At 43.2% G+C, this 25,695-nt stretch overlaps 1 protein-coding gene and 4 non-coding genes across 5 annotated transcripts; 3 read left to right on the top strand and 2 right to left on the bottom strand.

The window, feature by feature from the left end:
• Positions 1–241: 241 nt before the first annotated feature.
• On the bottom strand, positions 242–15,232 carry LOC140897956 (uncharacterized). The gene is made up of 5 exons (XM_073311263.2): positions 15,130–15,232; positions 9,057–9,253; positions 5,439–5,564; positions 4,404–4,529; positions 242–452 (listed from the first exon to the last, which is right to left on the bottom strand). Exons 2-5 carry the CDS (start codon positions 9,245–9,247, stop codon positions 449–451), a joined length of 447 nt encoding a protein of 148 aa, XP_073167364.2. The 5' UTR covers positions 9,248–9,253; positions 15,130–15,232; the 3' UTR covers positions 242–448.
• Positions 15,233–17,256: 2,024 nt separating this feature from the next.
• Positions 17,257–17,363, bottom strand: LOC140898421 (U6 spliceosomal RNA). The gene has a single exon (XR_012154981.1). It is a non-coding gene; the product is annotated as a U6 spliceosomal RNA (small nuclear RNA).
• A 3,706-nt stretch (positions 17,364–21,069) lies between these two features.
• Positions 21,070–21,141, top strand: TRNAM-CAU (transfer RNA methionine (anticodon CAU)). Its single transcript has one exon. It is a non-coding gene; the product is annotated as a tRNA-Met (tRNA).
• Positions 21,142–22,881: 1,740 nt separating this feature from the next.
• TRNAQ-CUG (transfer RNA glutamine (anticodon CUG)) lies at positions 22,882–22,953 on the top strand. The gene has a single exon. It is a non-coding gene; the product is annotated as a tRNA-Gln (tRNA).
• A 1,059-nt stretch (positions 22,954–24,012) lies between these two features.
• Positions 24,013–24,084, top strand: TRNAQ-UUG (transfer RNA glutamine (anticodon UUG)). Its single transcript has one exon. It is a non-coding gene; the product is annotated as a tRNA-Gln (tRNA).
• Positions 24,085–25,695: the final 1,611 nt, after the last annotated feature.

Genomic DNA, 25,695 nt, shown 5'->3' with positions numbered 1-25,695 from the left:
TGCTATTAAAAACTAGGAGATATGTACAATAGATGATCAAATGGGTATGAAATAGGCAAATACTTGCTACAAAGGCTCTGAAAACAACAAGACTGTAGTTACAAGGTTATCATTCAAACAAGTAAAGAGTAAATAGTGGAAGCTGCTTAGATTTAAAGGAAGTCCTTAAGAACGCTAACTATTCATATCCCAAAATGCCAGCCCCATGAACCAGAAGAGAAATTAAAACATTGAGACAATATAATTTTAATATTCATTTAATAAGAATATTTAGTAAATACTTTGCAAACAATATAAAATATACTGCTCTTCAAAGTACCAATTCATACTATGCACCAAGGAAATACCTTCTGTATTCAATAAGTTTACCTTTCTGAAAGGTCAGATTCAGAGCCAATAGTAGAATCTTCACCTGAATACCAGGAAACCTCATTGTATGAATGCTGACTTATCTGTTAAAAGGGAAATATTCAAATTAATCACATTAGGAAAAAATCAGAAATAGAAGATTCAGGAATAATAATTTTGAATAGAAAACTTATATTTAAAAGGTAGGCTTATGTTCTTGGGATATATTACTGTATATCTAAGAGACTGGACACCATGAAATTACAATAATTTCTTAGGCTCTCTAGTATCCCGTGCACATATTAAAAGTACATTTTTAGAAAGATCACTAAAATATGTAACAATTAATTATCAATTCTTATGGATAACTGAACCTAAAGAAAGAAATGGATAATCATACCTACCGGAGCTTTTCTTGGTCTCTACTGTCAAGATGTGAATAGGTTTGGTGGAAGTCTCCCAAGTCGACTGGCTAAATTATACTACCACCTCCATGAGCACCACACTATTTTAGACTGATGTTATAACATTTTATAAGAATCATTAAAAGTAGACACAAATGGATACAAAGTAAATGTAAGCTGAGCAAAATGAACTGCACACAGCTATACCACTAGTCAGCGCAATGTTTGCTGGATTGACTATCCAACGTTTACTCAATCTCAAAACTAGAGGACTTGACTTGAATGGAACAGAATGTGGCCCTAAATACATTGGAAATATTTTCAATATGGACTTCATTAACTAGCAGAATCACATATGCTTTAAAACTGACAGTTACCTTAAGGCAGAGGTGGGCAAACTACAGCCTGTGGGACCCTCCTGCCTGGCCCCTGAGCTCCTGGCCCAGGAGGCTTGCCCCCCGCCCCTCCCTTGCTATTCCCCCACTCCCGCAGCCTCAGCTCACTGCACCACTGGTGCAATGCTCTCGGCAGGGGGCTGTGAGCTCCTGGGGCAGCGCAGCTGCAGAGCCTGGCCTGACCCGGTGCTCTGTGCTGCATGGCAGCATGGCTGTAGTGCTGCCAGCCACCGGTGCTCTAGGCAGTGCGGTAAGGGGACAGGGGGGCAGGTGGATAGAGGACAGGGGCTGGGGGTGTGGATAAGGATCGGGGCGGTCAGAGGGCGGCAAACAGGGGGGTTGAATGGGGGCAGGGGTCCCGGGAGGACAGTCAGGAAGGAGAGGGGGGATTGGATGGGGCGGCAGGGGAAAGTCAGGGGCAGGGGTTCTGGGGGTGGTCAGGGGACAGGGAGAAGGGGTGGTTGAATGGGGCAAGGGTCCCGGGGGGGGGGGCAGTCAGGAATGAGAGGAGGGGTTGGATGGGGCTGATGGGAGCAGCCGGGGCGGAGGGTCCAGGGGGTGGTGGATGGGGTAGGAGTCCCAGGGGGGCCATTGGGGGCAAGAAGCAGGGGGAGGGTGGAATAGGGGTCGGGGGCCAGGTCATGCCTGGCTGTTTGGGGAGGCACAACCTCCCCTAACCGGCCCTCCATACAACAGAAACCCGATGTGGCCCTCACGCCAAAAAGTCTGCCCAGGCCGTCTTAAGGGATTGTAGAATCCCTCATTGGAGTGCACGCATTCAGTGTCATAATGCACACGTAAAAAGACATCAGTAGTACAGGATGGAATGTTAGTAAGTGGTGTCTGGCCATTCCATCTCTTTCACAGTTACTTTATATATTTGGTTATGACCGTCACATGTATGTTAAAAGACTATGGCTGTTAAAGAAAAAGTTTTATATTCATTTCTGTAGGTGCCCTGAACAAATATATTTAATGCGTTTGTTTACGCAAGCTTCACAATATGGAATGGATTGTGTAGACCAGCAAAATTGCTCTGTGCACCTTTAAATTGTTGCTTAAATGACTGAAGTCCTTCCCTCCCTTTCATTCCCCCCACTCTCACTTGATCTCTCCAAAACATATTTCTGAAGTCAAGAAAAAGAGGTGCAGAGAACATTTCAGTTTGTAATAAGCAATGTTAAAGGACCAACATCAGATTCAAAATGATATTTTTAGAGATACTAAGTTTCTTCATCTGTGTTACTGAGAACCACTTACATTACTAAAACTTGAAAGATTTAAAAGACCACGTTCTTTTTCACTGTTATTTATGCAATTTATTTTGTGTAGTTCACTCAGCATACCTAACCAAATAGATTAGCTAGTTTGAATTTCCAGCTCTTGCGTCATTATGTAAAGCTTCAGTGTCTGGGTTGCAAACACAGCAAGGTACTGTTTCAATTAAAACAGTTGTTTGGACTTAATCTTCCCAGTCTATTTATTCACTTTTAATAATCGTGATTTTACAACTTTTTGTTGTGTGTGCGTCATGTATCCTTACATTTTGTCACTGAAGTAACTGATTCTAGCGCTTTAAAATACTTAGTGTGTGCATACACACATGCCACCTCTATATGCATACATTATAAATACAGCAGCAGCTGCCACTCAGAATTGGATTTTCAAGACCAACAGCTCTGAGTGGCTTACAGCAGCAACCACTCCATGCACAGCACTGCTGGGAAGACAAGAGTTTGGATGCTCACTTCTCCTCACCCCAGAGACAGGGGAATCCAACTGAGCACACTAGATGCAGCAACACTCCCCGCAACCTGTGGTCCACACCAACAGCCACCCAGGGAGGAATTTCAAAAGACAATATTGGCTAACAGCAGCAGCTACTCCAATAGCAGCACTTCACTGTACTTGCACTCTTCTAAATCCACTCTGTCCTTCTGATGTCAATATTACACTAAAAATCCCAGAACTCAACACAACTGACTCTTCATTGTTACCTGTCTTAAATCTGTTAATCATTAATTCATTTTGCTTTGCTTCATTGCTCTGCTGCACAAAATATCCCTGTCAACCACCTGATCCTTAACTTCCTGTGAGTATAAATAAATATTTCTAAATACAGAATTGAAATATCAAGGCATCTAACTCCACAAATCTATGTGGCCAATTAACCTTACTTTGGTAACCCTCATCCTGCTTTCTCTCTCAGTCTCCAACATTTTTGCGCTCACTTGTTACATATGTCTAATTGTCACAAACTAAGCTCCCTGCAGCGAGGAGAGTGACTTTTTTATTTTGTGAAAGGTCCAGCATGCTTTCAGGAATATATAAACAATATATACATACTTGTTTATAACTGAAAAATTAATTATGTTTAATCCATTCGTTTTAAACTTTTGAAATAAGCAGCATCATTTTCATTGTCCTAACTGTTGTGCTCTGCATTGCTGCATGAGAGAGACTTAGTTTTAATTTTGAAACCAACTTTCTGACTATACAGACCAGAAGTGATAGGGCATACTGTAAGGAGGGAACACATTCAATGATTGCAGGCTCTGTAGTACCTCACATGGTTCTATTTTAATTATTTTGGCCAAATGAGAAGCAGTACTGATGTGCCTCTTGACTTAAAGGATAGCAGTGTTGATGTGTTCACTGACTCTAGACCAGGAAAGAAGTCTACTTTTGAGTATGTAACAAGTTTTAAGAGACACAACAGAGCATCTCTTGAAACACTGAGTGAAAAGATTATATACAACTGCTTCAGGTTCTTTCCAGTTTGATTGAACCACAGCTTCTTTTTGACATGAGTCATTTAAAAACTGTTACACTATTGTCTGGAAATTTTCAGCTAATAAACCAAACTCAATTTGGATTACTAGGGAAGTCAGATTTCAGTTTAAATTGGAGAAGTAATATTCATTTCTAACATAGAAAAAATATTTAATATAAAATCCAGTCTCCAGTGGTTTAAGGAAGCAACACCATCTAATAAAACAGAGCAATAAAATTAGCTACTTCTTGCTTTCAATAAATTGCAAGTACCAGACTGAAAAACAACAGTCTTGTGAGAATCCAAGAAGAGCAGGTGTCTCAACAGTCAAGTTAACTTGTTTCCCTTTTAGAACATTTGTTTTAACTAGGAGATAACAAAACCTGGCCCTTCCAGTTATTTTGGATACCAGCAAATATTTTAAAAATATTTTTACTTCATTGAAAATTTCAAAATGTAGGGGGAAAAAAATGTATCACTAACTTTTCATCACTCTGTACTGAAGAGGAGTCATCCTGCAATTGCCTCTCTTCTTTCACAGTTCTGATTCCCCTACTTTGTGGTACAGAACAGGCTGATTCTGCAGTCAGTTGGTCCTCACTGTCACATCTATATTACAGAAGGCTTGATATTAGTAAAATATTTAAGAAAGGTTAATGTTAATTTTATAATTGTTGTCTTTTAAAGTCCCATGGCTTGAAAAATTTCCTCACAATGCCTACTCAACCATTAACTCAAGCTGCTGCCTGAAGTGAGATACTCGGGTTGCCAAATGCCCTGCCAAAATCATGCATATTTTATGTCTATTGACCCATCTTCAAGCCGCCTAATGAAATACGTTATCATTACCCCATCCCACGCACCAACCAACGCTCTGCTTCTCTGCTGCTGCCTCTGCTCCTCTCCTGGAAATATGGATAGCCGTTGGCCTCCCAGGTCCTGCTTTCCTCGTAGGCTCTCTGCTACTCACTCCATTCCCTTCTCTTAAAGGAGCAGCAGTTCAGAGACTGTTCTGCGACCCACTCTCCCCATCTCTAGTTCTATTAAAATAGCAGTGGCTCAGAGTGCACTCTATTCCGTTGTTCCCCCACCCCAGCATATGGAAAAAACATCACTGGCTCTAACTACTCTTCTTGTCTCTCCCGCACATCCTGAAAGAGAAATAGTGGCACTTGCTCCCAGCCTCTCCATCTCTAACAGAGCCAACAGCACCATGGGCTCAATTCCACCCATTCATTCAGGCAGATGTTTTACTTACATTAAACAGATTTTTTAAAGCCCTGAAGAGTAAAATACAGTATTTAAGAAGGGGACTCTGACAGGCAGACCAATGGGTTTGGTGTGGACACCTTTTAAAAGAATATGCATTCTTCTTATTAGGATACACCAGAGCATAAAATGCCATAAATCTGATATAAGACAATAAAGCAAAATTAACTTAAGAGAAGGCTAGAAGACTTGTATTCTACATCTATCTTTATGAATATCAATTGCATAAAATAAAGTAGTATCACTAACATTCCAACAATCTCTGCTGAAGAGGAGTCATCATGTAAATCTCTTTCTTCTTTTGCAGTTACAATTCTCATATCTTCAGGTAAGGAGATTACTGCTTCTTTAGGTAACTGATCATCATTGTCATAGCTACAAGAATTAAAAGGATGGTAGTTATATGCAAGCAGCACCCAAAACATGGTAGACCCTGCACAGCCATGAGATCACACAGTCCACATCCCAAGACCTTACTGTCTAAAAACAGAAAGATGCAGGGTGGAGGTAAAAAAATACAACCAATCAAGCAGAGTGGTCAGAGTGATGACTACCACATGTCTAATTAGAGAAGGTGGGTGAGGTAATATCTTTTGTTGGACCAACTTCTATTGGAGAGAGAGGCAAGCTGTTGAGTCACACGAGCTCCTTTTACTTCCTCCCCTTCACCATCTGTCCCTGTTCAGCCTTCCATTCAACAAAACCCGTCCTTCTCCACCCCTCTTCTTCACAAACTCTGCTGAGTGCAACCAGATCCACAGCATAAGGAGATAAAAGAAAAAAAAAGGAACTAGCCAATCATGAAATGTCTTACCTTAGATAACTGTGGTTCTTTGAGATATGTTGTCCATGTGGATTCCACTCTTGGCACACATGGACTGCATGCACGCAAGATCAGATTATTTGGCGAGCCATGTCTATTTGGGCCATGTCTGCGCCCTAAATGCCCTCATACCCCACCCAACCATAAAGGGAAGAATGGGCCCAACCATCCTCAGTTTCTTTGCCAATACCGAATTCCAGAGGAGTAGGATTTTGTGGTAACAGGGAATGAGGGTGGATCATGGAATCTATGTGGACAACCTCTTGAAGTTAGTGTAAAGTAAGTAACTTCTTTCTTGTTCGAGTGACTGAACAAGATTCCACTCTTTATGACTAACAAGCTTCTCTTTGCTTGGAGACGTGTAGGAGTCCAACTTAAACAATGACTGCAGAACAGCACTACCAAAGCAAGGATACAATCTGGACGCCTCTACCAAAGGGAAGCATCCTGTAAAAGTGTGGGTCAAGCAACACGTAGCTGCCCTAGAAGATTTCAGAAATGGACAATCTTCAAGCAGGCATTAGAGGCTGCCTAAACTCTGGTGCAATGAGCTCTTACATGGCTGGATGTAATGGACCTAATCTACCTAAATCAATAACATGTCCTTATACAGTTGGAGACCCACTTAGATAATTTCTAAGAGGATATTTGACCTAATATTGCAGTCACCTTTTCAAAGGCCACTAACAGTTGAGGTATGTTTCTGATTGGTTTTGTCCTGACAATACACACAGACAGTTAACTTACTACATCGAGTGTTTGAAGTTTAGTTTCCCTGAGGGCTGAATGAGGCTTGCAAAAGAAAACTGGGAGATGAATGAATTGTTTTACATGGAATTTCTAAACAAATTTAAGCAGGAACTTGTGATGAGGCCTGAGATTTACTCTGTCCTTATAGAACACTGTATAAGGTGGACCTGCCACGAGGGCCTGAATCTCTCCAACCCTGTAAGCTGATGTAACAGCCACTAAAAAGGCAAATTTTATAGATAAATGGTAGAGGGAACAGGTTACAAAGGGCTCAAAGCAGGGAACTCACCAACCCTGCCAATATTATACTGAGGTCCCAAGAGGGATGGGGAAAAAACATGAGTAAAGCCCTGAAGGAACCTTACCACTGTATTGCTGCTAGACAGACCCTTATGATACTGACAGGAAGGCCCAGATTGTTTCAGGACTAAAAAACAATCCAATATTGCTGAGATGTTCTCAGGACAGAAAGCTGGTGCTGAGATGCTCAAAAAGCAAACCTCTCCCACTAGTTTTTTTAAGTTAGTCTAGCTGAGGCTTTTCAGCTTTGGAGCACAATGTTCTGAACTTCAGCTGAATAGCTTCTTTTGGTGGGTTTCTACGAGCCAGCATCCAGGATGCTGCAGGAATTTGGATCCAGATGCAGGGTTTGACCACTGGTCTGCAAAACTAAGGAAGATAGGGCTGCCCTTAAGTATTTAATTAAAAAGGTTTTTTTGTGCCAATGACAAAAGACTAACACTAACTATATAATAATTAACTATCCTAAAGACACACACACTATACTAGTGAAGTGTGCAGAGAAGCAAGGAAACTGCAGCAGTTCAGTCTTTTGTGACATGGGCGGTAAGAAGGAACTGAGAGCTAGTTGGACTCACGCTGCCCTTTATGTCCTCAGTGAGGGGGCATAAGGATATCTAGTGAGTTGGTACAGCCTCAGTAGACACTGCTGGCCAAAAGAATATGATATTGTGTACCTGGGACATATGCACAGCACGAATGGAATCCATGTGGACAATCACTCAAAGAAGAATCCCAATATTCAACATAGCACAAGGTTAACCGTTGAGTACAGCAAGAACGAGTGTTTATTAGTGATCTGGAAAAAAGGCAGTGAGTAATGACATGGCTGAATTTACAGATGACACAACATTACTTGGGTTAGTGAAGACTAAAGACTATTAGGACCTTCAAAGAGACCTAATCAAGTTAGTTGAATGGGCAACACAATGGCAGATGGAATTCAGTGTTGCCAAATGCAAAATAATGCCCATTAGAATGAATAATTTAGAACTCAGTGTATTTAAACTTATCTGCCAGCTCAAGAAAAAAAACCTGTGCATCAGTATGGACACCTCAATGGAGACCTGTTGCTCAGCAGCAGTCAGAAAAGGACAATTGTTAGGATGCATAAGGAATAAGATGGAGAATAATTAAAACTATATATAGCTATTAACTAATGGTACAATCTTACCTAGAATACTCTGTTTAGTTCTGGTCACCCCATCTCAAAAAGATGTAGTAGAAATAAAGAGGGGATTCAGAGATGGACAATAAGAATTATTACAGCCATGGACTATCTTCATAAGAGGACACTAAAAAAAATTCACACCTTAGAGAGGGGGTAAATAAGGAAGAGATGTAGTAAAGGTGTACAAACTAATGACCGGTTCTGAGAAAGTAGATCAGTCACTGCTACTCACCCTCTCATTTTACAAAAACAAGGGATCACTCACTGAAACTGAAAGGTGACAAATACAGAATTGATGAAAATTTAACACAACACTATTTGCCTATCAAACTTGCTGACAAAAGATATAATTGAGGCCAGAAATATAACAAGATTCAAAAAGAGAATTGAACATACATATAACAAAAATATCAAGATGTTTAAGAAAAAATTTAAAAATAAAATCAAGAGTTTTGGAAAGCTTCAGGGCATAAATCAATCTCTGGGGAGTTAAGAAGACAATCTACCTGGAGTAAGACTATTCCATAATTGGGACTGCAGGGTTTTTTGGAACCTTCCTCTAAAGTAGCTGATACTGATGACTACTAAACAATAGAGACAGCTGGTCTCCTCCAGTATGGTAATTCCCACATTCTGAAATGGTACTATGATGGAGTTGGATTTTGAGGGGAACAGGACATCAAAGGCAAATCCCTCCTGGAGTCTCCTGCCACTATCCTGGGAACCTTCTACCACTTCTATCTAATATGCAAAATAATAATTATAATAAAAAAAAAAGGTGATTAGTTTCATATTCATGCAGGTGAGGTACTATTTTACTTACAGATCCAGCAAAAATCCTGCAAGGTCTGTGTCACTTTTGAAATCCAGTTTTTCCCTTAAGGTCAGCCATCGGCCAATTTGATTCCCCAAGTATATCCTTGTGTACGCCACCCTTTTATCAATAATTTCTCTCCTGGTTTTCTTTTCTGAAGACGGTAATTTTGTTGGTCTTGCGCATCTTTTTCTCGGCATTGTTGGCTTTTAAATATTAAAGAGAAAGAATGTCAGCAAAAGCAACCGTCATAATTAGTGCTTACGTAGTGCTTCACATGTTCAAAACAAAGACCTTAACTAATCACTTCACAAATTCTTTGCGATATTCAATTTGAACTCCCGACCAAAAGCTCCAAATTAAGTGTTTAGCATTAATACTTTGAACAGTTAGATTTTTACAATTCTGCTTTAGCAACACACTGTCTTGCTCTTCATGAGCATGAATCAAGCTCATCAATTTATTTCATATTTAAATATAAAGGATGATTTTACAAACAGTAGCAGACCCTACGTCAATGCTGCTAGAGCTAGGCAAAGATTTGGTAACTGTTCACAGAAAAGTTTATACAAACATTTTCAACCTACTGATTGTTGCCCAAAGTGTTTGGTAATAAAAAAAATTCAAATAATAATATAAAAATACAATACGTAATTGAAGATTGATGTCACACATTACTGATTCCAACTGACAATTTGTTTATGGACATTCAAATTACTTGTTTTGTTCAAGAGTATTAATATGAACAAAATCCTGTTTTGAGAATGTTTGCAAACAAAATAAATAGATACACAGACATAGAATCACAGAACTGGAAGGGACCTTGAGAGGTCATCTAGTCTAGACCCCTGCACTCATGGCAGGACTAAATATTATCTAAAACATTCCTGACAGGTGTTTGTCTAACCTGCTCTTAAAAATCTCCAATGATGGAGATTCCACAACCTCCCTAGGCAATTTATTGCTTAACCACCCTGACAGTTAGGAAGTTTTTCCTAATGTCCAACCTAAACCTCCCGTGCTTCAATTTAAGCCCATTGCTTCTTGACTTATCCTCAGAGGTTAAGAAGAACAATTTTTCTCCCTCCTCCTTGTAACAACCTTTTATGTACTTGAAAACTTAAGTCCCCTCTCAGTCTTCTCTTCTCCGGACTAAACAAACCTGATTTTTTCAATCTTCCCTCATAGGTCATGTTTTCTAGACCTTTAATCATTTTTGTTGCTCTTTTCTGGACTTTCCTGAAATGTGGTGCCCTAATCAGTGCGGAGTACAGCGGAAGAATTACTTCTCATGTCTTGCTTACAACACTCCTGCTAATACATCCCAGAATGACATTCGCTTTTTTTGCAACAGTGTTACACTGTTGACTCACATTTAGCTTGTGGACCACTATGACCACGAGATCCCTTTCCGCACTACTCCTTCCTAAGCAGTCATAAGCACCCATTTTTGATGTGTGCAACTGATTGTTCCTTCCTAAGTGGAGTACTTTACATTTATCCTTATTGAATTTCAGCAGACCATTTCTTCAGTTTGTCCAGATATTTTGAATTTTAATCCTATCCTCCAAAGCACTTGTAACCCCTCCCAGCTTGGCATCATCCACAAACTTTATAAGTGTACTCTATGCCATTTTCTAAATCATTGATGAAGATATTGAACAGAACCGGACCCAGAACTGATCCCTGCAGGACACCACTCATTATGCCCTTCCAGCAGGACTGAACCACTGATAACTATTCTCTGGGAAGTTTTCCAACCAGTTATACACCCACCTTATAGTAGCTCCATCTAGGTTACATTTCCCTAGTTTGTTTGAGAGACAGTCATGTGAGGCAGTATCAAAAGCTTTAGTAAAGTCAAGATATACCACTACCACTCCCCGCTATCCACAAGGCTTGTTACCCTGTCAAAAAAAACTATCAGGTTGGTTTGACATGATTTGTTCTTGACAAATCCATGCTGATTGTTGCTTATCACCTTATTATCTTCTAGATGTTTGCAAATTGATTTCTTAATTATTTGCTCCATTATCTTTCCAGATACAGAAGTTAATCTGACTAGTCTGTAATTCCCCAGTTTGTACTTATTTCCCTTTTTATAGATTGGTACTATTTGCTATTTTCCAGTCTTCTGGAATCTCTCCCATCTTCCATGACTTTTCAAAGATAATCGCTAATCCCTCAGATATCTCCTCAGTCAGCTCTTTGTGTATTCTAGAATGCATTTCATCAGGCCCTGGTGACTAGAAGACATCTAACTTGTCTACGTAATTTTTACTTGTTCTTTCCCTATTTTAGCCTCTGATCCTACCTCATTTTCACTGGCAATCCATCACCACTAACCTTCTTGATGAAAACCGAAACAAAGAAGTCGTTAAGCACCTCTGCCATTTCCACATTTTCTGTTATTGTTTTCCCCCCCTCATTGAGTAATAGGCCTACCCTATCCTTGATCTTCCTCTTGTTTTAAATGTATTTATAGAATGTCTTCTTGTTACCCTTTATATCGCTAGCTAGTTTGATCTTGTTTTGTGCTTTGGCCTTTCTAATTTTGTCTCTACATACTTGTGTTACTCATTGATATTCATCCTTTGTAATTTGATCTAGTTTCCACTTTTTGTATGACTCTTCTTTGATTTTTAGATCATTGAAGATCTCCTGGGTAAGCCAGGGTGGTCTCTTGCCATACTTCCTACCTTTCCTGTGCAGTGGGATAGTTTGCTCTTGTGCCCTTAATAATGTCTCTCTGAAAAACTGCCAAATGTCTTCAGTTGCTTTTTCCCTTAGACTTGCTTCCCCTGAGTTTGCTGAAGTCTGCCTTTTTGAAATCCACTCTTTATTTTGCAAAAAGAAAAGGAGTACTTGTGGCACCTTAGAGACTAACCAATTTATCTGAGCATAAACTTTCGTGAGCTACAGCTCACTTCATCGGATGCATACTGTGGAAAGTGTAGAAGATCTTTTTATATACACACAAAGCATGAAAAAATACCTCCTCCCACCCCACTCTCCTGCTGGTAATAGCTTATCTAAAGTGATCACTCTCCTTACAATGTGTATGATAATCAAGTTGGGCCATTTACAGCACAAATCCAGGGTTTAACAAGAACGTCTGGGGGTGGGGCGGGGGAGGAGTAGGAAAAAACAAGGGGAAATAGGTTTCCTTGCATAAGACTTAGCCACTCCCAGTCTATTCAAGTCTAAGTTAATTGTATCCAATTTGCAAATGAATTCCAATTCAACAGTTTCTCGCTGGAGTCTGGATTCGAAGGTTTTTTTGTTGTAATATAGCAACTTTCATGTCTGTAATCGCGTGACCAGAGAGATTGGAGTGTTCTCCGACTGGTTTATGAATGTTATAATTCTTGACATCTGATTTGTGTTCATTTATTCTTTTACGTAGAGACTGTCCAGTTTTGACCAATGTACATGGCAGAGGGGCATTGCTGGCACATGGTGGCATATATCACATTGGTGGATGTGCAGGTGAACGAGCCTCTGATAGTGTGGCTGATGTTATTAGGCCCTGTGATGGTGTCCCCTGAATAGATATGTGGGCACAGTTGGCAACAGGCTTTGCTGCAAGGATAGGTTCCTGGGTTAGTGGTTCTGTTGTGTGGTATGTGGTTGCTGGTGAGTATTTGCTTCAGGTTGGGGGGCTGTCTGTAGGCAAGGACTGGCCTGTCTCCCAAGATCTGTGAGAGTGATGGGTATTCCTTCAGGATAGGTTGTAGATCCTTAATAATGCGTTGGAGGGGTTTTAGGTGGGGGCTGAAGGTGATGGCTAGTGGCGTTCTGTTATTTTCTTTGTTAGGCCTGTCCTGTAGTAGGTGACTTCTGGGAACTCTTCTGGCTCTATCAATCTGTTTCTTCACTTCCGCAGGTGGGTATTGTAGTTGTAAGAATGCTTGATAGAGATCTTGTAGGTGTTTGTCTCTGTCTGAGGGGTTGGAGCAAATGCGGTTGTATCGCAGAGCTTGGCTGTAGACGATGGATCGTGTGGTGTGGTCAGGGTGAAAGCTGGAGGCATGTAGGTAGGAATAGCAGTCAGTAGGTTTCTGGTATAGGGTAGTGTTTATGTGACCATCGTTTATTAGTGTCCAGGAAGTGGATCTCTTGTGTGGACTGGACCAGGCTCAGGTTGATGGTGGGATGGAAATTGTTGAAATCATGGTGGAACTCCTCAAGGGCTTCTTTTCCATGGGTCCAGATGATGTCATCAATAGAGCGCAAGTAGAGTAGGGGCATTAGGGGACGAGAGCTGTTGGCATATGCCATCATGTGCCAGCAATGCCCCTCTGCCATGTACATTGGTCAAAACTGGACAGTCTCTACGTAAAAGAATAAATGGACACAAATCAGATGTCAAGAATTATAACATTCATAAACCAGATGGAGAACACTTCAATCTCTCTGGTCACGCGATTACAGACATGCAAGTTGCTGTATTACAACAAAAAAACCTTCAAATCCAGACTCCAGCGAGAAACTGTTGAATTGGAATTCATTTGCAAATTGGATACAATTAACTTAGGCTTGAATAGAGACTGGGAGTGGCTAAGTCATTATGCAAGGTAACCTATTTCCCCTTGTTTTTTCCTACCCCCACCTCAGACGTTCTTGTTAAACCTTGGATTTGTGCTGGAAATGGCCCAACTTGAATATCATACACATTGTAAGGAGAGTGATCACTTTAGATAAGCTATTACCAGCAGGAGAGTGGGGTGGAAGGAGGTATTTTTTCATGCTTTGTGTGTATATAAAAAGATCTTCTACACTTTCCACAGTATGCATCCGATGAAGTGAGCTGTAGCTCACGAAAGCTTATGCTCAAATAAACTGGTTAGTCTCTAAGGTGCCACAAGTACTCCTTTTCTTTTTGCGAATACAGACTAACATGGCTGTTACTCTGAAACCACTCTTTATTTTGCTGTTCTTCCTCTGACCATTCCTTAGAATCATAAACTCTACTGTTTCATGATCACTTTCACCCAAGCTGCCTTCCACTTTCAAATTCTCAACCAGTTCCTCCCTATTTGTCAAAACCAAATCTAAAACAGCCTCTCCCCAGTAGCTTTCTCCACCTTCTGAAATAAAAAACTGTCTCCAGTACATTCCAAGAACTTGTTGGATAATCTGTGCCCTGCTGTGCTATTTTCCCAACAGACATACTGAACGTTGGTAAATAATTTAATTCACTGATCCATTTGTGAATAATCTTGATCTGCATTAACCCAATTTGTACGTTTGTACTCTCATATAGTCACATATACCAAGTAGCCCTTAATATTGCAAAACTACGAATGGGTTTCCACAGGTAACGGAAATACAACCATCAATATCAGGATTTGTCTTCATTCCCCCCAAAAACTTGTGTTTTTAATCTCAAGGTAACTAAGGTACATGAGCGACACCGAGGTGAAGACACAGGGAGGACAAGGCACTTCAGATTTATCGGAGGTAAATTCACAGAAATCAGCACCAGACAGAGCTGATCTCAGCAAATTAACCTCACATTAAAACTGATGTACCACGATGTCTTCACTGTGTTTTTACCTTGGGATAGCTCAAGCATGCTAGTTACCGGGAGATAAAAAAATTCCAAGGTTTTTTAACAGCAAAGACAAGCCCTGCCGCCCACTGTGTTCCACTTTTCTGTTCGTCCTGCCACAGCATCCAGGTACCGTGACAAAAACATTATTACTAGCTCTGCTGCCTACATCACCCCTCACCTCACGCGAAGCAAGGGACATTTGTAACAGGAACCTGGGAGGTGCAAGAGAGGCACGCAGCCCGAGGGTGGGGAGAGCAGAGAACCCCTACCCCATAACCGAGCACAGACTCCAGACCCTGTTCTTCACCCTGGTGCGGCTGTCCCCGCATCCAGCCCCGCCAGCACTCCTCCCCGGCTTCTCCCACAGACTCACAGCTCCTCACCCCCACAGCCTGACTCTCAACCGCCCCCAAGAGTGCCTGCCCGACGCCCCTCCCCGCGCGGCAGCTCCCCCACCTCGGAACACCTCCCCCTTCCCATGACTTTAATCCCCACCCGAACCCCACGCCCCGCTCTGTCTCTCACCTCCTGCCGGGGTTTCCGGCCCCGGCCGCAGCAAACGCGCACGGGACCAACGAAGAGACACCGATGCGCTGGCGGGGGGGGGGGGGAGGGGTTGTCGTCCCGACACTACCACAGAGACACACGGGCCACGTGACACCGCGAGACTGGCGCTGACGGATGACGTCACGACAGGGCCAGGGCGCAAGGAGAAACCCAACGCTTCGCCCAGCAGCTTCCCCAGCATCGAGCGAGGACTCCAGACTCCGCCCCATGGGACGCCAGGCTCCGCCCCCATCCGTTTGCCACGCCCCTTGCGGGGCAGGGCTGGAGGCGCACCGGGCACCCCCAGGTCGATTTACGCCCCGAGCCTCGGGCTGGACGCCGGGCCTTTTCCTCAGTAGCTTCCCCGGGCTGATGAGTGTTTTCTCAAGCACTTCCCCCCCAGACAAGGGGCACCAGGAGCCCGCAGCTGCTGCTGCCTCCCCGCGCCCCCAGCGGGGTGCGCGAATCCCCCTTCAGCAGCTGCCATCCCCTCTCCAGTGGGTCCTTGGAGCTTCCCCACCCCCACGAGACGCCTCTCCCGCCAGCTTCCAGCAGCTGAAACAGGGCAGAGGACGGACAGAAGAGGCTGCAAAAGGCTGCAGATCTCCGATGCAGGGCCCAGGGCCGTCTGCAGTTCCTTTGCTGTGCAAACGCCATACGTGGCGACAGAAGGGTGCTGCGCGATCCTGGCTTTCCTCTCAAGTGTTTACTGGTGCCGTGTTTCCAACATGAATGAGTAGTTTGTTACCAATGACAGTTTTTTACTGTTTTTCCAAGAACTGCAGGCCCTGGACCTCATAATCGGAGTATTCATTAAAAAGAAACATTCTCGCCTTAAAAGGTTCCACAGAGTAACGCCTGAAAATTTGACCCAAGAGTAAACTATGCGCTCAGAAATGAAAATAAAATAAAAAAAACCACCCATTTTTCTCATGATTCAAAATTCATAATTTTAAGCAATTATCATGATTGGGATGGGGGCCCAGAAAATGATCTCTAAATTACTTAGAATGAAAATACTTCTGTTTACACAAAAAACATTTAACATGAGAAATGCTCACAAAACAGCGTGCCACCCTGCTCACTCAGCAACAAAATTTTAAAAAATTGTTTTCAAACAACATCGATGCCAAAATGAAAAAAATACATAAAATGAAGTGTTGACTCTTAAAAAGAGTGAAGACCATTACGAGTTAGTCTGAACATTTCTTTCTGTCAGAACATGATGCACTATTTCACCGCAGGAAAGCAAGGGAGGCGTGGGAACACAATGGACATGCATGATGACCAGAGTGAACTCCTTCCCATGGTTTCCACCCACCGGGTGGGGCAGCACAAAATGCCCCTCAGGGCTGAGAGGAAGGATGTCTTGGTATGCAAATGAGAGCAAGGCATCTTAGAAGTCAGAGTTCCAAGAACTTTCCGGACTCCAGTCCTCTGCGCCTGACAGAGGTGAAAAGGCATCTCATAGATTACCTCAATGCGTCCTTCGCCCGCCAATTGGGTATGGTTTGACCCCGCCTGCCCAGCGCAAGCTACAGGAGATGCCGCTGTGCCAAAGGATCTCGCCGAGGGCAGGCGGGCCGCGGGGTGAGAGGCGCGGCGCCGAGGAGGAATCGGTAGGGAGGCGAAGAACCGAAGGTGAGGCCTGCAGAGAAGAACGAGGCTTTCCTTTCCTGTTCTTCATCAGCCCTTGCTCGGTGTGGGAGTCCAGGCGTTTCCCGCCTCCAGATGGCAGGGGTGGTGACGGAGTTCCTGCAGAAGGACATCGTCCTCTGCTTCTTCTTCCTCTTCCTCCCCGTCTCTGCTTGTGGGTGCCTAGGCGGTCCCATAAAGGGGTCCCTGTGAATCAGGGCTGGGTGGCGTCTGCGGCAGCGGATCCTTTTGTCTCTGCGAACCGGCTTGGGAGGCAGCCGGGTGTGGGGTATGCGGTGCCTGCCCAGCGCAAGACGCAGGAGATGCCGTTGCGCCAAAGGAGGCACCTCGGGTCCCTCCCAGGAGAGGCGAGGGGCAAAGCGGGGAGTGCTGCAGCAGGGTGCCTGCCCACCCAGCGGGGCCTCCCCGGCTGCCAAGGGCCCTGCGAGCAGCACCAGCGAGGCAGGAAAAGAAAATATGGAACGCTTCACGAATTTGCGTGTCATCCTTGCGCAGGGGCCATGCTAATCTTCTCTGTATCGTTCCAATTTTAGTATATGTGCTGCCGAAGCAAGCACAGGGTGGAGTTTGGGCCCTAAGCTATAAATACCCCAGAGAAGATAGAGGCTTCCCAGTTAGGGCGAGAGAGGCAGGCCCGGGAACTCCAGGGAGACGCATGTGGAGCAGAGCCCTCGATTTCCTCCGTGTGTCCTTGTTCCTCCAACTGGATACAGTTTGCCCCCACCCAGTGGGGCAGCACAAAACGCCCCTATGGGAGGAGAGGACGGAGGTCTTGGTATGCGAATGAGAGCAAGGCATGCTGGGAGTCAGAGTCCCCTGTGGTCACCGGAGTGCAGTCCTCTGGGGCTGGCAGAGGTGAAGAGCCAAGCAGGGAGAGGGCGGGAGGAGAAGCGGGCCAAGTGTGTGTGAGGGCTCCTGGCCAGCTAGATCTCGCCGAGGGCAGGCGGGCCGGGGTGTGAGACGCCAGGTGCAGTGTTCTGGGCCTGGTGGAGGTGAAAGGCGAAGCAGTGAGCCCCCAGGAGAAGAGAGCTAGGTGCTGTGTGAGGTCTCCTGGCCAGTTTGCCTCCTGCTAGATCTTGCTGAAGGCAGGCTGGGCACGCAAGATGCCAGGCATCGAGGAGGAATCTTTAGGGAGGTATAGGGCCGAAGGCGAGCCCTTCAGAGAAGGCATAGGCTCGGTAAGTGGGGTCTGAGGGGTGCTGCATTACCCCCAGATTTTCTGTGGGGGCTGGGTGTTGTAGCTGTGCCCGGCTGCATACGTGGGGTCCTGGCTGCTGGCCCCATGCCCGGAGGTCCTAACTACTGGCCCCAGGCTGGGATTTCCTGCTGCCATTCACAAAGACGGGGATCTTCTCCTGGCCCCGTTTCTGTCCCCAGCCGTGGCCACAGCCTGAGCTCCCTTACCCCGTCCGTGTCCCCTGCCTCCTGGAGAGACAGCCCTAGTCCTGGCCTTTGCGGGGGCAGGGTGTGGGGCGGGAGCATGAGGTAATAAATTTGGGGATAGTTTTGTTCACTTTCAGCATCCTCACTATCAAAAGCATTCCGGCGCCAATGAGGCTTTCCTTTCCCATCCTTCAGCTCTTCCTCGATGTGGGAGTCCAGGTACTTCCCACCTCTAGGTAGTAGGAGAAGTGAAGGTGGCAACGGGCTCCCTGCGGAAGGATATCCTCCTCTGCTTCTTCTTCTTCTTCCCCCTCTTTGTCTGTCATTGGCCGGTCCTGAAAAGGGTCCTTGCCAGGCAGGGCTGGGTCCTGTGTGCTTATCGGATGTGGTAGCGGGTCACCTGAAATTTCTCAAAGTCAATAGCTTACAGGCCTATGATCCGTGTCCCTTAATCCAAGGGTTTTCATCTTAATGATGGTCAGACCAGGGTTGAATGGCCCAGTATTAATTATTATTATTTAGTCTTGCATTAAAATAAATATTTCTGAAATATGTATTGTTAATCATCCTCTTCATTTTTTAATTCGTCTCTGATTGTTATCCTTGTTACAATAAGATCTGGTAGGTAGTTAGTGGGTTTTTCTTATATTTGTCCATCTCCTAAGGTAATGAGGCCTCCATCCCCGGGCGTGGTGCTCTTTTTCCTCCTTTGATAATTGTGATGATTCGTAGATTTCCATGCCAGAAGGGACCTTTGTGATCTGAGCTTATGGTCTGAGCTTATGGTCATAGAACTTCCGCAAAATAATTCCTAGCACATATTTTCCAAAAACAATCTAATCTTGATTTCATAATTGACTGTGATGAAGAATCCACCATGACTCTTGGTAAATTGTTTGACTCCTTAATTACTCTCACTGTTAAAAATTGATGCCTTATTTCTAGTATGAATTTATTTATCTTCAACTTGCAACACTTGGTTCATCTTATAGCTTTCTCTGCTAGATTCAAAGTCCAATTATCAAATATTTCCCCCCATGTAGCTTGTTATTAGCTGGGTACAACGTTATTATGGGTTGGGTTAAAATTCACTGTAGTTGGTAAATAAAGAAGAAAGCTTAGGAGTTTACTCTCTGAGCACATTTTGATCCTGGGAAAAACTAGTTTGAGAGTTTTTGGGTCTGTTGTCTAAAGAGGCTTGGGGCTAGGGTGACCAGATGTCCCAATAAAATCAGGACTGTCCCGATATTTAGCTGTTTTTCCCGCATCCCAACTGATGTACGATCGGGACGCCATTTGTCCTGATATTTGGTGCGGGGCTGGACTGGTCACCCGAGCTGGCAGGCTCCCTATCTGGCTCCACGCAGCTCCCGGGAAGCGGCTGGCAGGACCCTGCAGCCTCCCCTTGCCTCCAGTTCCCCTCCAACAAGCCCCCACATTGCCTAGCACCCCAAAATACACAAATCTCCCCCACTTCCCAGCACCCTCCACCTCCTCACAGCCCAGCACCCCCCCACAGACCTCCCAAACACTCTCTCCCACTCCCTGCTCTGTCCCCGAGGCCACACTCCCAGCCCTGCTGAGAGGTGAGGTGATTGTTAGCTGGACTGAGCCAGCAGCGGGGCAGGGGGCTGGAGCCAGGGCCCTGCCCCCCTGCCCCGTGGCTTCTGCTGGGGGCTGGAGCTGGGGCCATGAGCCCCTGCCCCATGGATTGCGGCAGGGGGCTGCAGCAGGGGCGGTACACCCCTCTCGAAGCTTCCTAGGGCTGTGCACCCCCCTCCCATGGCTCCGGTTGGGGCTGTGCGCCCCAAAATGGGTCCTGATATTTTACTCTTGCGATCTGGTCACTCTACTTGGGGCTGTGAGCTTAAAAAAAATGCTCCTTTTTTTTTTCTTGATTCCTTCTGCTTCGGAGACACGGGACTTTGTATGTTCTTTGTAAATAAACAAAACTTCAACATAGAAAATACCAGATTTAATCTAATTTTACCTGTCAGTGGAACATCCTCAAGGCCCTGAAATTTGGCTATCTGCTTGGGTGAAAAGGGGCAACATAGGTATTTGTAAACCCTGATCAGGACACCTCAAAATAATTATTTAATTATTCATTTCTGTATAGGGGACTGGGACCACCACAGACTTCTGTTAGATACTTTCATGGGCCCATAAGAGGGGAGTGCTAGGGAGCCAACATTTTCACCTTTGGACTTAATGAGCGCAGAACTGCATTGTGCTTTCCTCCACCCTTTGCTTAGGGGAGGAAAATATTGTCCCAGTGTTTGTTGCTGCAAAAAATAGATTTGAAAGAGTGTAATTTGTCATTGTTCCCTTATAACTGGGGAAAGAGGGAAATCTCCAGGCTTATTGCCATTCTGGGCAAACTGTGAGGCAGGTAAACTCACCTGATAGACATGGCCATCGCATTATGGCATTTCAGAGGGAGACATCTGAAGCTCAAACTTTACTGGTTTCAGAGTAACAGCCGTGTTAGTCTGTCTTTGCAAAAAGAAAAGGAGTACTTGTGGCACCTTAGAGACTAACCAATTTATTTGAGCATGAGCTTTCGTGAGCTACAGCTCACTTCATCGGTTGCATCCGATGAAGTGAGCTGTAGCTCACGAAAGCTCATGCTCAAATAAATTGGTTAGTCTCTAAACTTTACTGGGTAAAGGAATGTTTGTATCCCAAGCATTGCACAGGACATTTTGGGGGAGCATATTTGTGTGGGGAGGGCGGGTGGAAGCATGCTGCTGAGCTGAAAATATACACAGCAATTTCAGCTATTGTGCCCAAGCACCAGCAAAAGGGGAAAAAAACCAAACCTCATAAATTAAATGTATCACTTTCTAAAAGCTGTAGTTGGAAGCTTGGTTACTACACAGCAGAGTGGCGCAGCGGAAGCGTGCTGGGCCCATAACCCAGAGGTCGATGGATCGAAACCATCCTCTGCTATTTAACTTTTTCTCTCCTTTCATCCTCTGCTATTTACCTTTTTTCTCCTTTAAAAATGTATTGTAGTGACATCTTTCAATGTTCATGTTAAAGCTAAAGTTATTTCACCTGAACGCTCCGATGGGCAATAGAATATCACTTAATTTACTGGTTTCAGAGTAACAGCTGTGTTAGTCTGTATTCGCAAAAAGAAAAGGAGGACTTGTGGCACGGTATGCATCCGATGAAGTGAGCTGTAGCTCACCAAAGCTCGTGCTCAAATAAATTGGTTAGTCTCTAAGGTGCCACCAGTCCTCCTTTCCTTTTTACTTAATTTACTCAAAGCTGTTTTGGGGGCATACACCTGTCAGTTATTATTCATTGTTAATAATATTTTGTGGTATTTATTATTGAGTTAAGTGACAATAAAGTCATTGCTGTATAATACAATGCATCCGATGAAGTGAGCTGTAGCTCAGAAAGCTTATAAATTTGTTAGTCTCTAAGGTGCCACAAGTCCTCCTTTTCTTATAGTGAAAATATATTTGTCTCTACAACGTTTACAGTACTTCCTGGACCATTACTTCAGCTATAATAATAATAATTAATAATGCACAAAGAGCCTGTTATTACTTATGATTAGTACTAATGGCAGTACACGGAGTTTTTACGGATAATCTAGTGTGTTAAGCATTGAGAAAACAAAACAAAAACCAACATGCAAAACAGATAGCCAGACTCATGTTTCAGTCTTATTGTTTAATCTGTTATTTTTCTCTTTATCATAGTAATCTGTGGCATAGGTTATTATCCACAGTATTCACTCTGATTTTACACGTTTACTGCCAATAATTTATGATGATTAATACTCGTTATTTGATTTACATGCTTTCATTTTAGGGTCTGATCCTGCAAGAGGCTGAAGTTAATGCGAATAGAGAGGGCAGCTGTGAGGAGGATTGGCTCTGGTCAGCTCTGAACTTGCCCTGGGATCTGCTCTGAAACATGGAGCCCAAAGCGCCGCATCTTGCAAGATTCCCATTCCAGTCCTCCCCCTCCCACAGCTGGTTGAAGATTGGGTCTTAGTTAGGAATAATTCAGAATAGATGGTGGGGTAAGTAATTCATTATTCAGTTTGTGATTTTTCCAGAGTGTTTTCTTTTTCCCTTACTGAAATTAAAGAACATCTACAATATCAAAGTGGGACTGCGGGATGAGGGAAATCTTTACAAGCCACTTACAATACGTCATGCAGCACGGAACGCGTAACGGGTTGTAAATTGCTACAGGTAACGTACAGCAAAAATGCTACTTGGCCAGCAAAGCTTCAACGTTCAATACGTCGCGCTCAGCTGCACAGAAGGGAAACTATAAGCGTAAAAACATGGAATAAAATGCAACACGTGGGCAAAAACGGAAAGTCCATAATTTAAAGCAAAAATATTTCATCGTGCAAAATTGCAATATGGGTAAGAAATTCCATCGAAAAGTAGGCAACCGGCTGAATTTTGGGGAAAAAAAAAAAAGGCATCAGTGTCATCACTGAAAGCAGGACAGAAATGCCACGTATTTCTGGGCTCTTTTTAAAAATGGTTTGTTTATTACTGAAGTAAATTGTGCTGGATTACTTCAGGATTTAGTTAATATGTAGAATTAATGCGTGAGGAAATGTATACGTAAGAGAAAAATCCCACAGCTATCCACAAGAACATACGCTCTGACGTTACCTCAATAGGACCAATTCTGAAGGGTTAGTCAGGTGGTTCCATGGTGTAATGGTTAGCACTCTGGACTCTGAATCCAGCGATCCGAGTTCAAATCTCGGTGGAACCTAGAATTTTTCAGGTTTTGTTGTGTGACTTAGTTTCTGTACTAAGGAAATATTATTAGTATGCGCTTATATTAAGTATATTAATATTATTTCAATGGAACCTAAAAGTCTTCATATTTTATTTATTATATTTTCTTTACTGCCAAGTAAATATAAGAACTGTGGATTTAATTAGAAAAATATATTGAAAACAACAATAAAGGGCACATTATACATTGACTATTATACATGTATTGGATGCCACTGGAAAATGAATAGAAAGGAAGTTTTATTTAAAAGAGAAAACAAACTGCAGGTTGTTTATAGCTATATCTATCTATTTTCTTGTGATTTTTTGTTATTACCTTTAACTATATGCAAGGCTAATAATTGCTTTTACTGTGAGGTCATTATAACTTTGCTAGAAGGATCCTGTAGTCTGTATGAGTTATGGGGCAAGAATCATTTGCTCCTTCTATAATGAAATGCAAGTAATCCTAACTATAGCAAAAGTAATTATGTATTATCTAACTTTAACTGTGTTGGGCCTATCTGTGAATTTATCTTTTGTTATTCACATTTTAGCTTTAAAATATTACTAGAACTATAATATTTTATAATAAAAGCACCCAATGAAACAGCCTCATAAATCTTATTTAAAAGTGGAGCTGACACCGGTTGAGTAAGCATCAAAAGCGGGTTGGCTTGTGTTGTGTCAGTTTCTTGTATGCGAATTCAGTTCTAAATTCTGCGTTAGCAATGCAGCGTGCACGTTCTTTTGCATGCACAGGGCTGTGTTAGAGCTAGTTTGGATGTATCAAAACAGGAGACCTCTTTGCTTCTTTTTTTTAAATAATCAAAGCTGCAGTCTGAGGAAGGCTCCTTGCCACTTTAATGGCTGAGAGGGATCATCATATTGTACAGGTGAGGCGTGAGATTTAGCCGAGAATAAAGTCTGTAAGATAAATTTTGTGGCAAAGAACCTCAGTTTAAAACGAATGGGGGGCAAAACTGGACTTGGAGTTCCCCAGTGAGCCAATAATTGTTATTAGCCAGTAGAACAGAAATTGGTGGCACCATTTGGTTCTATGGTGTAATGGTTAGCACTCTGGACTTTGAATCCAGCGATCCGAGTTCAAATCTCGGTAGAACCTTATTTACGTGCGGTATTTTTACCAGCTTTCTTTTTTTAAAAAATCATTACCGTTATTGGCACAGCAGGTAAGTGCTTATTTACGAATTTGGAAGACGTTACATAACAAAATAAAAGGGGCTGAATAAATAAATACATCTGGTGGTAGTGACTTTTTTGCAAGGCAACCTCTTGTAAACAAATTGTTGATATATGCACTGCACTATCCCATTATTCTTCTTCATGTTCTGATACCAAGAGGGTAATATTTGTGCTTTATAAAAACTTTCAGTAAACACTGCACAGTATTTTGAAACCAAGGTTCTATGTTTCCTATACAAATTATTTTGCTGTTTCATTTTTCCTCATACATTCAGCCCTTACATTTTAAACAGGTTTTGTCTAAACCTGGTATAGTGTGATGCCCAGTTATAGAAAATCCTTTTATTCAAAAGATTAATATTGTTTTTTTAAGAGCAATTTAGTTAAAGTTGATACCAATTTCTAAAATGCATCCTTTAAAAGAAACGTGATGATTCATCCTGGAGGAAACTCACTTCTCAGATAAAGCCAAAATAACTTGATTGTCTCTTTTTAGAGTAACAGCCGTGTTAGTCTGTATTCGCAAAAAGAAAAGGAGTACTTGTGGCACCTTAGAGACTAACCAATTTATTTGAGCATGAGCTTTCGTGAGCTACAGCTCACTTCATCGGATGCATACTGTGGAAACTGCAGCAGACTTTATATACACACAGAGAATATGAAACAATACCTCCTCCCACCCCACTGTCCTGCTGGTAATAGCTTATCTAAAGTGATCATCAAGTTGGGCCATTTCCAGCACAAATCCAGGTTTTCTCACCCTCCACCCCCTCACACAAATTCACTCTCCTGCTGGTGATAGCCCATCCAAAGTGACAACTCTCTACACAATGTGCATGATAATCAAGTTGGGCCATTTCCTGCACAAATCCAGGTTCTCTCACCCCCTCACCCCCCTCCCAAAAACCACACACACAAACTCACTCTCCTGCTGGTAATAGCTCATCCAAAGTGACCACTCTCCCTACAATGTGCATGATAATCAAGGTGGGCCATTTCCAACACAAATTCAGGTTTTCTCACCCCCCCACCCCCATACACACACAAACTCACTCTCCTGCTGGTAATAGCTCATCCAAACTGTCTCTGCAGGTGAAACTGAACCCCTGCCAATCCAAGTGCAGGGGGCAGGCTGGAAGGCTGCCTCACCCCTGTGTCACTATGATTGTTGCCTGGACACTGGTGGGGTGGAGTGAGGCCTCTCTACACAGATTTGCACCAGTTAATTACACTGGTGCAAATCCATCTGTGAGCACACTTACTTCAGTTTTAACTGTAATTTATTGCAGTTTAAAGGTGCTGTTAACTGACTTAAACTAAACCAAGATAAGACTATCCAGACCACCTTTTGCTTTCGTTTAAAAATCATCTAATTAAAAAGCTGCAACTCAGCATGGAGACTACGCCCTAGAGTCATTGGCTCCACATAATCCGAGGTCCCCTCACCTGCTCTCTATTTTAGTACTAACACTCAACAGTCAGTTTATGCTGGGTGACAGGAGAGCTCCACAGTGCATAGATACAGAGCCCT

The sequence above is a fragment of the Lepidochelys kempii genome, chromosome 14 (assembly GCF_965140285.1).
Source record: "Lepidochelys kempii isolate rLepKem1 chromosome 14, rLepKem1.hap1, whole genome shotgun sequence".
Taxonomy (NCBI): Eukaryota; Metazoa; Chordata; order Testudines; family Cheloniidae; genus Lepidochelys; species Lepidochelys kempii.
This window is presented reverse-complemented; position numbering and strand designations above follow the sequence as displayed.